At 32.9% G+C, this 12,099-nt stretch overlaps 1 protein-coding gene across 1 annotated transcript; it reads left to right on the plus strand.

Moving 5' to 3' along the window:
• Window positions 1-5,886: 5,886 nt before the first annotated feature.
• LOC110646239 (60S ribosomal protein L44) lies at window positions 5,887-7,544 on the plus strand. The gene is made up of 4 exons (XM_021799629.2): window positions 5,887-6,037; window positions 6,801-6,980; window positions 7,142-7,216; window positions 7,325-7,544. Exons 1-4 carry the CDS (start codon window positions 6,035-6,037, stop codon window positions 7,382-7,384), a joined length of 318 nt encoding a protein of 105 aa, XP_021655321.1. The 5' UTR covers window positions 5,887-6,034; the 3' UTR covers window positions 7,385-7,544.
• The last annotated feature ends 4,555 nt before the right edge of the window (window positions 7,545-12,099 follow it).

Here is a 12,099-nt window from a genome sequence, read left to right on the forward strand (position 1 = left end):
GGAGCAATATGCCAAATTTTTAAAATGTGAATTTTGGCTAGAAAGCATCTCATTCTTGGGACACGTGGTTTCTAGTGACGGTATTCAAGTGGATCCCAAGAAAATTGAATTGGCTTAGGCCTACCACGAGATGCGAAGTTTTCTGGTCTACTACTATAGGCGTTTTGTGTAGGATTTTTCCATGATAGCGGCTCCCTAACTAAGTTAAAGAATGTTCCATTCATTTGGACAGATCATTATGAGGAGAGTTTCAGCTTAAGGAGTGTCTAACCACTGTGTTGACACTACCTATGAGTGGTGAAGGATACACGTGTCGTGACGCCTCGAGTTGGCCTAGGGTGTGTTTTGATGCATGGAAAAGTAGTGGCTTATGCTTCAAGGCAGAAGAGGCATGAGCACTACCCCACCCATGATTTGGAAATGGCGGTGTAGTCTTTGCACTAAAAACTGGAGACATTACTGTATGGTGAAGTGTAGATATACACGACCATAAGAGTTTGAAGTGCATCTTCCAACAGAGGGATTTAAACTTGAGACAGAGGAGATGGATGGAGCTTCTAAAGGACTATGATTGCACCATCGGTACACAGGAAGGCCAATGTAGTATGCTTTGAGCGTAAAATCTTATTTGAAAAGACCGTTGATTCGAAGTACATGAGTTGATGGATCAAGGTTTAATCCTAGATCTTTCGGATGAGGGGTATTATTGGCTCATTTTTCGGTGAGGCCGGACTTGCGATAGGGTCGAGTTTCCAGACCAACAATTGATGAAGATCATAGAAAGAGTGTGAAGGTGGTGAGTTTGGATTTGCCAATGATGGGATATGTGTGCCCGATGTGGATAATCTAATGAAATCATGCGAGAGGCACACTATACAATGTCCACCTGTGCTCCACCAAGATGTACCATGATGTGAAAGATAGCTATTGGTGGAATGGCATGAAGAGAGACATAGTGTCCAAGTGCTTGACTTGTCGAAGGTGAAGTTTGAACACCGAGATCGTCGGAAAGTTACAAGAGCTCCTATCCCGGAATGGAAGTGGGAAATGATTACCATGAATTTTGTGGTTGCCTCGTAGTATGATTCGATATGGGTAATTGTAGATCGCCTAACCAAATCACTCACTTTTTGCTGTGAAGACTACATATTCTATGGCACAAGACTCTACATTCGAGAAATAGTTAGATTGCATGGAGTTCTGCTTCCATAATATCTTATCGGTTTTGGAGAAAATTACAGAGGCACTTGGCACACGTTGAACTTTAGGCTTTCCACCCTCGAAAGGACAATCCAAACACTGGAAGACATGCTTCGCATGAGTGTTTTGGATTTTGGAGGTCAATGGGATGATCAACTAGCTTTGGTGGAGTTTGCCTACAACAACAGTTACCACTCCAGCATAGGGATGGCACCCTATGAGGCACTATATGGAAGAAAGTGTAGGTCTCCTCTGTGTTGGACGGAAATGGGAGAAGCGAAGGTGCATGATGTAGACCTAGTGCGATAGTTTCTTTAATTAGGAACTATTGAAAATAGCTTGGCGTAAGAGTTATGGATGTGGAGTTTGCAGTAGGCGACTATGTATTCCTGAAGGTTTCTCCGATGAAGGGAGTGATGAGATTTGGAAAGAAGGGCAAGTTAGCACCTCGGTATATTGGACCTTTTGAGGTTACTGATAGAGTAGGAGCAGTTGCCTACCGGTAGGAGCAGTTGCCTACCGGTTGGAGCTACCACCCAACCTTTCTCACGTTCATCCCGTATTTTACATCTCCATGCTCAGGAAATACATTCCAGATCCTTCTCATGTACTATAGCAGGATGTAATAGAGCTAAGAGAAAACTTGACATTTAAGGAGCAACCTGTAGCCATAGTGGACTACCAAGTGAGACAGCTAAGATCAAAACAGATCCCTATGGTTAAGGTTTTGTGGAGGAGCCACTGCTGGAAGAGTGCACTGGGAGTCGAACGGGACATGCGTAGCAAGTACCCTTATCTTTCAATGTGTAATCATGTACTTTATTACGTTGTGTAAAATTAATTTTGGAAGAATGTAACACCCCAAAATTTTAAATTTTATTATTTTATGAGTATTATTGATATTTTAATTTTATTTAAATTTTAAGAAATTATTTGAGATTTTTCGGATTTTAAAAATCGGGTTCGATTTTCCGAAATTATAAACTTTGATGATTTTTAAAAATTTATTTAAAGACCACGTGGCAAAACTAAAAATATATTTGGAGTCTACGAATTTTTCTGAGTTTTCTGAAATTTTTGAATTTTGGACCTCGTTTTGGTCAGGAGCGAGAAAATTCAAAATTTTGTATCCCAAATCGAATCAAACATCGGACCGGTCTTCTTCTTTTTCTTTCTTCTCCCCCGCGTCAGGCCTCCTCCCCTTCTCTCCTTTTTATCTCTCCTCCTCCTCCCTTGCGCGCCCCCCCTCCTCCCACCCCACACCGCCCCGCCCGCCCCCCCCCCCCCCCCCGCATGGCCCCGGCGCCGGGCGGAAAAATGCGCGCGAACTCTTTTCCTTCAGTCAAATCACCCCCAACCATCCCAATCACCGGGGGGATCTTATGTCTAAATCCATATACTCGTTGAGAGCTTTCCATAGACACCAAGAACACCGAAATCCATTGAGCGGTTTGTCCAATTTTTGCTTGGGAAGTTTTAGCCCATTTTGACTTTTGGGCTAGATTTCTCACAAACCGTGAACCCCACGAGAAAACCGAGAGTACCAGAGCGCTCCACTCATCGAGAGCTTCGCGGCGATATAAATTTTAAATTTTTTTTCGTGGGTCCCACTAATTTCTTTTCCGAGCATTAAATGAGCGTAGAAAATTCCGTAAAATTTTATACTAACCCCGTGTTGTGGGCTTCGTGTAGGTATCCTCAATTAAATTCGATTGTCAGTGAATTTAGGCCGCTCTCGGAAAAGTCTCCGAATTGGATCGAGGTTTTGGCTACCCCACCATTGTCGACATCCCGAGCTCTCAAGTCGGAATCGGCAAAGGTAAACCCGAACCTTGTTTTTTCGTAATTTTCTAGTGCTTAAATAGGATTAAAAATCCATAAAATATTCGTGGTAGCTCGTAAAATTATGATTCTTTTGCAATAGCCTAGTAATATTGCTAAGGAGCAAAGTTTTAGAATTTTTAGAGCTTGTTTTTTGCAAAAAAGATCAATTATAAGGACTAAATTGAAATTTTACATATTGCGATGGATGATTGATTTGATGGGCCCAGCAGGGGCTGTGTGATGTGATTGAGTTGCGGATATATGGATTGTGAATATAGAAGTGTGTTTTGAGCCATTTTTTAGGTTGGGTAGGTCCTAGGTATAGGGGGAGACTAACTTAGGACGTATTTGGTCTTTTCTTGATTTGTATTGAGTCATTTGTATTAAATAATTGTAATGTAATTGTCGGTGAGCCGACAACCTTCTTCCTCCGCCTGAGTAAAATATTAATTTTAATTGTAATTTCGATATTATTATATGTTCAAGCATGCCCATGCATCACTTATATGTATATATCTATGTAGTTAAACTTTAGGCACGATTTATGTTGCATTCATAACTGTTAAAGTGCCATGGATGTTGTTGTGATAATTTGGAGCCGTGTGTTAGCGTGCATGTGATGTGGTGTGGACTATGGATAGGACGACACGGCTTGAGATCTTCTGGGACCGTAGACATGGCTTGAGTTCTTCACGAGACCCCGATTTGGTTATTAAGTGGAAGTCAGTTCTTGCACATGTTGGATTTAAGAGAGTCAGATAGGGATCGGCCATATATTATGATTGATATTTGCGTAAGTGCTCCAAATTACTTTTTGTTATGATGTGAATTTATATGTTGCATTTCACTTTACAGATGCATTAGCTTTAGATAGTTATAGAGATTATGGTTAAAATTGATATTTTACTCTAACGCTCCTCTGTTCAATATTTTTCCATATTTTTGAGATTAACCTGCTTTTCTCCCTCGCAGGTCGTCTATTCATGTTTGTGTAATTCTATAAACTTTTAGAATTTCCGCATGTGTTAGAAGTATTTAATTGATTTGGGTCTGTAATATAAATTGTTATTTTGGACCTGTAAAATTATTATCACATGCATGTTTGATGGACTGGACGAGGGAGCTGAGCTCCCATTTATTTTTATGATGATATGAGTATGTGGAGGGTGAGCTGAGCTCCCCAATTGATTAATTATTGTGTTTACAGGTCGGGTGAGTCAAAAACTCCCCGTTGAAAGGTCCATTTTATGGCCGGACTCTATCCGGTTGATTTCTTGCAATTGGGCCCAAATGGGCCTTAGAGTTGGGTTAATGAATAGTTAGACTTACTACGGGCCTTGGAGGCTTTAGGCTGGCCCAAGTCCTAATGCCGGTCCGGCCCATGGGTTGGGTTGTGACACCAGCATTGGTATTGGTCTCTCCGATTTTAATAGGATCAAATTACCATTCATGGGCAAGAGCCATGAAAATAGCACTTTAAATCAGTTTTATATTATTATCTAAATATTCAAATATATTTAAAATTATATTAAAAAATAAAATTAATATAATATATATAATCGCAACAATATATTTTTAAATTATATAATTTAAAGTTTCGTAAGCATATTTATGATTATATATATATATATATATATATATATATATATATAAAATTTCAGTTCAATTTGGTTTGATTTTATTTTTTATTTTTTTATGAAAATAATCGAACCGAACTGATTAATTGAAATTATCAAAATTTATAAACTGAACTGAATCGATTAAATTTAAAATCGAATAAATTGAACCAAATTGACTCGGTTCGGTTTGATTTTAATATATTCAAAATTATATTAAAAAATAAAATTAATATAATATATATAATTGCAACATTACATTTTTAAATTATATAATTTAAATTTTCATCAGCATATTTATGATGTATACTTTTTAGTTATATATATTTCAATTTATTAAATTTTTAATAATAATAATAATAATAATAATAATAATAATAATAATAATAATAATAATATGAACGAGAGAATTTATGAATTAATCAAATTATTTTTATAATTTTTTAATTTACAATAATTAATAGTTAATATTCTAAAATCTTAAGCTTATTATAAAACTATATATCTTAACTCACAAGTAGTTTTATTAATAGTCAATAATATTATGTATTTCAAACGCTTAGTGGTAAAATTTAAATTTTTATAATCATAACTAAATTTTTTTTTTTACAGTTTTAGCTTGGTATAATTTTTTTTTTAACTTAGAGTCAAAATTGATTTAAATAAGTTAATGTATTGTATTTTTTACTTTTGTTTCTCTTTTAATCATTGAAATATCATGATTTTGACGATTGATCTATTTTAATTATTTTTATTATTAATTAAAAATAATAAATATGTAAGATCAATATAAAATTTATAAAAATTAAAAAATTAATTAAAATAGCAAAAAGTTTACAATTTCATTTTTTTTAACTATCAGGATTAATTTAATTTTTTTTTAAATTATAAATAATAAAAAAATTGAGAACAAAAAATATTATACGATGGATAATACCCTTCATTATTTATGTTATTTATATTTTTTTTACATATATATATTTTTATTTTTAATGTACTTTCCTTTTATCTATATCTTTTCATTTCATCATTTATCATTTATTATGCTATAATTTATTTATCTATAATTAACCTATATATCTATAATTTATTAGGAAGATAATATAATAATATAATAAAATTATTATTATTATTATTAAATGATAAATTATAATATAAATAGATATAAATTATAGATAAGATAAAATTTAATTTACAATACATTTTAGGAAAAAAACCGGCCCAAAAAAGAACAGACCCGGCCCCAGCTGAACTGAAGAGTGGAACCCTAATCCAGCCACCCAGGTACAGCACTATAAAATCTTAGCATTGGAGGCCTGAGGGACTTTAGACGCATCCTTCTCTTCTCGACTCAGGAATAAGCGCTCTCCTAGGGTTTTCTGAACACTGCCATAATGGTGCGTCAATCTCACTTTTCTCACTGCTTCAATCTCTGGTCTTCTAAGATTTTCTTTTTGGATGTTATGTTGTGTTGAAATTACATTTCAATTTTGTTATTGCTTCTATTTGTGTGCTTTTTTTTTTTTTGGCTTTTTCACGTTTTACTTCCAACCCATTAATGGATTCTTTGAATTGGGGTGAATTTTGATGTGTTTTTCATTTGGGTTTAATGGGTTGATGTTGATAAAGAAAGTTAGCTGTGAAATGGATTCTGGAATGCATGGTGAACAGAGTATGTGTTTTGGCCATTATGGGAAAGGAAAGGTTTGTGATGTGAGAAGCTACGGTATGAATGCAAGAGTTTAAAGTGGATATCTGGTAATTGCAATTGTGTGATACTGATTTGCATTAGATGAATGGGTCTGAAAAACCGTTCAACAAGTTCTTCTATTTCTTTTATTTTTGATGATGATAGTGAAGAAAATTGCAAATGATTGTTTGTGTTGGGAAAATGGTATGTATGTTCTTGAATTTTTTGGATCCATTTTGGTGTTTGCTGTGTGCTTAAGAATTATCTTATAACTGTTATTTGTGCTGAGTTAGTTAAACTGTGTAGAATGAATGCATGAATTTAGAAGTAAATATTTGATTGAACTGTTGTTAAGTTCATCCTCATATATGAGATCGAGCTTCAAGTAGCCACTCTCAAACAAGTTTTAAATCATGTGCTAAGCAATTAGATTTAGGTTAGTTTTCCTGATGATAACTTGTGTTTCGTAGGTGAATGTTCCCAAGACAAAGAAAACATACTGTAAGAGTAAGGAGTGCCGAAAGCACACTTTGCATAAGGTCACACAATACAAGAAAGGGAAGGACAGCCTTGCTGCACAAGGTAAAAGGCGATATGATCGCAAGCAATCAGGCTATGGAGGGCAGACAAAACCTGTTTTCCACAAGAAGGTATAGTTTTAACATCCAACATTTGCAACTTTTCCCTTGTTTGAACATGGTTGATTTATATATCAGAAAAGCCAAATAATAGCTTTAGGATCACTGTGATCACTATAAAGATGTTGGAAGGTATCAGGTTTGATCATTAGATAGTGTGTTTTTCTAAACAGGCCAAAACCACTAAAAAGATTGTTCTGAGGTTGCAATGTCAAGGTTGTAAGCATGTGTCTCAGCATCCAATTAAGGTTTGCCTCCTAGAAAAACTGTTTTTTCGTTCTTTTTTGGGGCCTTTGCCTTGGTCATTTATATCACCTCTTTAAGTAATATATGTCTATTGCTTATTATTTCTGCAGAGATGCAAGCATTTTGAGATTGGTGGAGATAAGAAGGGGAAGGGAACTTCTCTGTTCTAAATGCTATTTTATGGGTTTTTTTTTTTGGATGTGTTTCACTGTTGAGACCTTTAAACTAGGCAAATTATGTTGTGGGTTTCTTTTGTTGTCATTTCTAGACATCTACAACTGGTTTATGATGATTATTTTCAATTAATTACCAATTAACTTTTAGTTAGAATCAGTGAGCTATTTCAATTGAGTTATGAATGATTCAATTTTACTTGAATTGCACATATGGTTTGGTCATCTGAAGCTTAGACATATAGAGTCTTCAGTTAGACAAGTAGACAAGTAGAGCACATTGGGTTAGAGAATAGAAAGAAAAGAAGAGGTAGATCCAAATTGGCTTGAAAGAGAGTAGTACAATATGATCTAGAAGTATTATACATTTTCGAGGATGTAATTCAAAATCGTTTAGAGTGGAGAAAGAGAATCTATATAGCCGACTTCAAATTTTTTGGATAAAAATTTAGTTGATTTGAGTTGCACGCATGGTTTGCATTATAATTAATTTAATTGTTTACAATTATTAACTAAAATTCAATAAAAAATAATATAATTGAATATGTATATATGATATAGTATTAGGCTTTTTTAAAAAAGATAAATATATGACAATTCTACTTAAAAATTAATTGAGCATGTGAGTTGACTAATGGTAATAGGCATAGCATTTTTTTTTTTTTTGAATGTTAAAAAAATTATTTTAGAAACTGATTGAATCTAAGATACAAATAGAATGTTTTACCTTATGGAAAGGGTATGCATATGAAATAATATTAAATATTAATTAGTTATATGTGCGTTAAACTCGAAGCACTCATATAACAAAACTCAATGTGATTTCACCTTCTCCTTAAACAATTTTTTCCCCTTTTATTTCTTTTTCTAATTATTTTAATTTTTGAATTGTTTTTAAAATTATTTATTTTTTTACACAATATACTAGATCAATACATACATTTAGCATTTGTTTGGATAGTTTAAAGGGAAAGAAAGGAAAATAACATACGAATTTTTTTTTTAATTTTTTAATTTTAATTTTAATTTTTAATTTTTTTGTGTTTAAATAAAATAAAAATAAAATTATTTTCTTTTGTTTGAAAAGAAAAGAAGTAAAAAAAAAAGTTAAAATTATCATTTTACCTTCACTTTATAAATTGTATTTAATTTCTTACCTTATAAGAATAAAAATAAAAAATTAAAATAAATGATACATATATAATTACTCACATTTCAATGCAAAATTCTATACTTTTTATTATTTTCTTTCCAAATCATATAGAAAATAAATAGGAAAAAATAATACTTATTTACCTTCCTCCATCTATTTTCTCTTCTCTTTACAAATAAGGGTAAGTGGAAATTCTCTCTTATTTTTAACAATTTATTTTCCTTCCCTCCTCACTTTCCCTGTATCCAAACAGGTAAGGGCAAAGCCACAACCACTTGTGTGGATCTATTGACCCCACTCAATTTTTTTCTTTTTAAATATTACATATATATTGAAGACTCAACTCTTCAATTGAGCTTAGCTTTTGATGATAAATGATAAATAATTGAGCTCAATCACCATACTTTTCTACATGAATAGAGTGCACTCATTTTTTTTTTTTAAAATAGGGAAAATCGCCAGAGAACCCCAATTTTTGGCAATTTTTATAATTCTACCCTATCATCTCTCTCTTTTTTTTTTAATAATTTCATCACAACTTTTGGCAACCAATTCTATTATACTGTTATACTTAACAGCAATATAATGTCATCATATCTAATAAGTATTATAATATTTTATTAACCACTAACCATATCCCTAAGTTGCATTTAGAATCCCTAAATTGAAAAGAAAACTTATGATCCCTAACTCAAAATCGATTATACTCCTTTGACTCATTCTTCCATGAGCAAGAACAAGCAGAAGAAGAATGAGCCAAAAGAGTAAAATCAATTTTAGGTTAGGATTCTTAGTTTTTTTTTTTATTTTTTATTTTTTATTTTATTTTAGAGATTGTTAGGATAACTTAGGGATAAGGTTGGTGGTTAATCAGATATTATAATGCTTATTAGATATGATAATGTGGTGTTGCTGTTAAATTTAACAACTGATTTTGACGGTAAGGTAGAATTAAATTGGGTACCAAAGATTGGGTGAAATTGTTAAAAAAAAAATGGAGTAGAATTGTAAAAATGAGTAAAGGTTGGATTTTTTTGATAATTTGTCCTTTTAAATATTGATATATGTATCCATTTTTAATTGATAAGGATCACTCACATTATTTTAATTTAGGAATTTAATTCGTCCTACAAAAAAACTTGACGGCAATTAAAATAGATGAAAGAAATTTTTTTCAAATTAAAAGTTCTCACACAAAATTTACAATGCGATTATATTTAAAAAGAAATAATTTATTCATTCTTTACGATCTTTGAGTCAATTTTTTTATTCAAAAAAGTAAACTATAAATAAAAAAATAATTGAGAATAATTATAAATTTAATATTATTTTATGAAAATATTTTCTTTTCAATTCAATTACTTTATATATTAAAAATTTACATATATTATTATTATTATTATTATTATTATTATTATTATTATTATTTTTCACAATAAATAATTTATTTGATACATGATATTTTCTTTAAATTAAGTGAAGTAAAATCTTTTAACCCCCACTGACTCAACTTTCTGATTTTGCCAAAGGGGTTATTGTTTTACAAGGTCAATGTTTTTTTTTTCTTTTCTAATTTTTAAAATTATTTTTTTAAAATATTTTTTACTCTTTTAGTATGAGAATAACTCCGCCTAAGTAGTTTGCGTTTAGCCAGTCCCAAGCCTGAATAAAGGAGGAGGGTTGCGATAGGTGACAACCAGCGTAAAAATTTCGTCACACCTTATGATATGGATTCAAATGATATAAACGTTGGGGCATTCTCTACTTACGACGCTCTACATCGGAGCTCGGGTGTAGTGAGAAATATGCAAGGGTGTAGGGCGTTCACCGAAAGTGAAGCGCCATGCCGGCGCCCGGGTGTGGTGTTAAATGAGCAAGGGTTCCCACATCATGAATGGGTGTGGGTAAAGAAGTTAGCCCATAAGACAGATAGTAGAACAGATAGTGGAATAGAACACAAGATAGACATAGAGAACAATAGAAGATATCATAGAAGAAGATCAATTAGGAAAGAACAGGATAGGAGGAGAATCAGGGTTGGTACTTGAAATATTGTATCACTTACAGGAAAATTAATGGAGCTTGTGGATACCTTGGAAATGAGAAGGGTGAATATTGCTTGCATTCAGGAGACTAAATGGGTAGGAGAGAAAAGCAAGGAAGTGGGTAATTCATGGTACAAACTGTGATTTACCGAAAAGGAGAAAAATAAGAACGGAGTGGGCATAATCATAGACAGGACATTGAAAGATACTGTAATAGCTGTGAAAAGAGTAGGAGATAGAATTATACTAGTAAAGCTAGTACTAGAAGGAGAAATAATAAATGTAGTTAGTGCTTATGCTCCACAAATAGGACTAAATAGTGAGAGTAAACAAAGGTTTTGGGAAGATATGGATGATCTAATGCAAAGCATACCGAATGAAGAGAATGTTTTCATCGGTGGAGATTTGAATGGACATGTAGGAAGTGATAGGCAAGGTTATGAGAATGTTCATGGAGGTTTTGGTTTTGATAGCCGCAATAAGGAGGGAAAAAATATCCTGGATTTTGCTATGGCATACGACCTAATACTAGCAAATACCTACTTTATAAAAAGAGAGTCACATTTAGTGACTTTCAAAAGTGGGCAACATAGAAGCCAAATTGACTTCCTCTTAACCAGGAAGACAAATAAAGCTCAATGCAAGGATTGCAAGGTCATTCCGAGAGAGACTTTAACAAGTCAACATCGGTTAGTGGTCTTGGATGTCAAGTTTAGGAACAATTCAAGTAAGGTTAGAAGAAATAGTATAGCTCGAACAAAGTGGTGGGAGTTCAAAGGAGTAAAGCAAGTGAAGTTCAAAGGAGTAAAGCAAGTGAAGTTCAAAAATGAACTTCTCGAGTACGAAACATGGAAGCTAGATATGGAGGCCAATGGTATGTGGATACAGATGGTATCAAAGATTAGAGAAGTAGCTAAAAAAGTACTTGAAGAGTCTAGAGGACATGGACCACCCTTAAAAGAGAGATGATGGTGGAATGAGAAAGTACAAAAGGCTGTGAAGAGAAAGAGAGAATGATATGAAAAATTACCTAAGTGTGATAATAATGAAGCATATGAATAGTACAAGATAACAAAGAAAGAGGCAAAAAATGCAGTTAGTCAAGCAAGAGCATAGGCCTTTGAAAAGTTATATGAGAAACTTGGAACTAAAGAAGGGGAGAAAGATATTTATAGATTAGCAAGAAGGAGAGAAAAGAAATGTCAAGATCTCAATCAAGTTAGGTATATTAAGGATAAAGAAGGAAAAGTGTTGGTGAAAGATGAGGACATTAAAGAAAGATGGAGAAATTATTTTGATGATCTCTTTAATAATAGTCAAAATGGTAATAGTATGAATATATACTACAGAGCAATAAAAAAGAATGTAAATTATACTAGAAAGATTAGATCTTTAGAAGTAAAAGAAATACTTAAGAAAATGAAAGTGGGTAAAGCCTGTGGACCTGATGGAATACCAATTGAAGTGTGGAAGTATTTGGAAGATATGGGAGTGGCATGGTTAACTAAATTGTT

Source organism: Hevea brasiliensis, chromosome 13 (genome assembly GCF_030052815.1).
Source record: "Hevea brasiliensis isolate MT/VB/25A 57/8 chromosome 13, ASM3005281v1, whole genome shotgun sequence".
NCBI lineage: Eukaryota > Viridiplantae > Streptophyta > Magnoliopsida > Malpighiales > Euphorbiaceae > Hevea > Hevea brasiliensis.

What these genes read in the sequence shown, in the direction of transcription:
- LOC110646239 (XM_021799629.2), top strand. An exon ending in AACCTGTTTTCCACAAGAAG is followed by an intron (nt 6,981 to 7,141) that starts GTATAGTTTTAA and finishes TTTTCTAAACAG; the next exon opens with GCCAAAACCACTAAAAAGAT. An exon ending in TGTCTCAGCATCCAATTAAG is followed by an intron (nt 7,217 to 7,324) that starts GTTTGCCTCCTA and finishes TTATTTCTGCAG; the next exon opens with AGATGCAAGCATTTTGAGAT.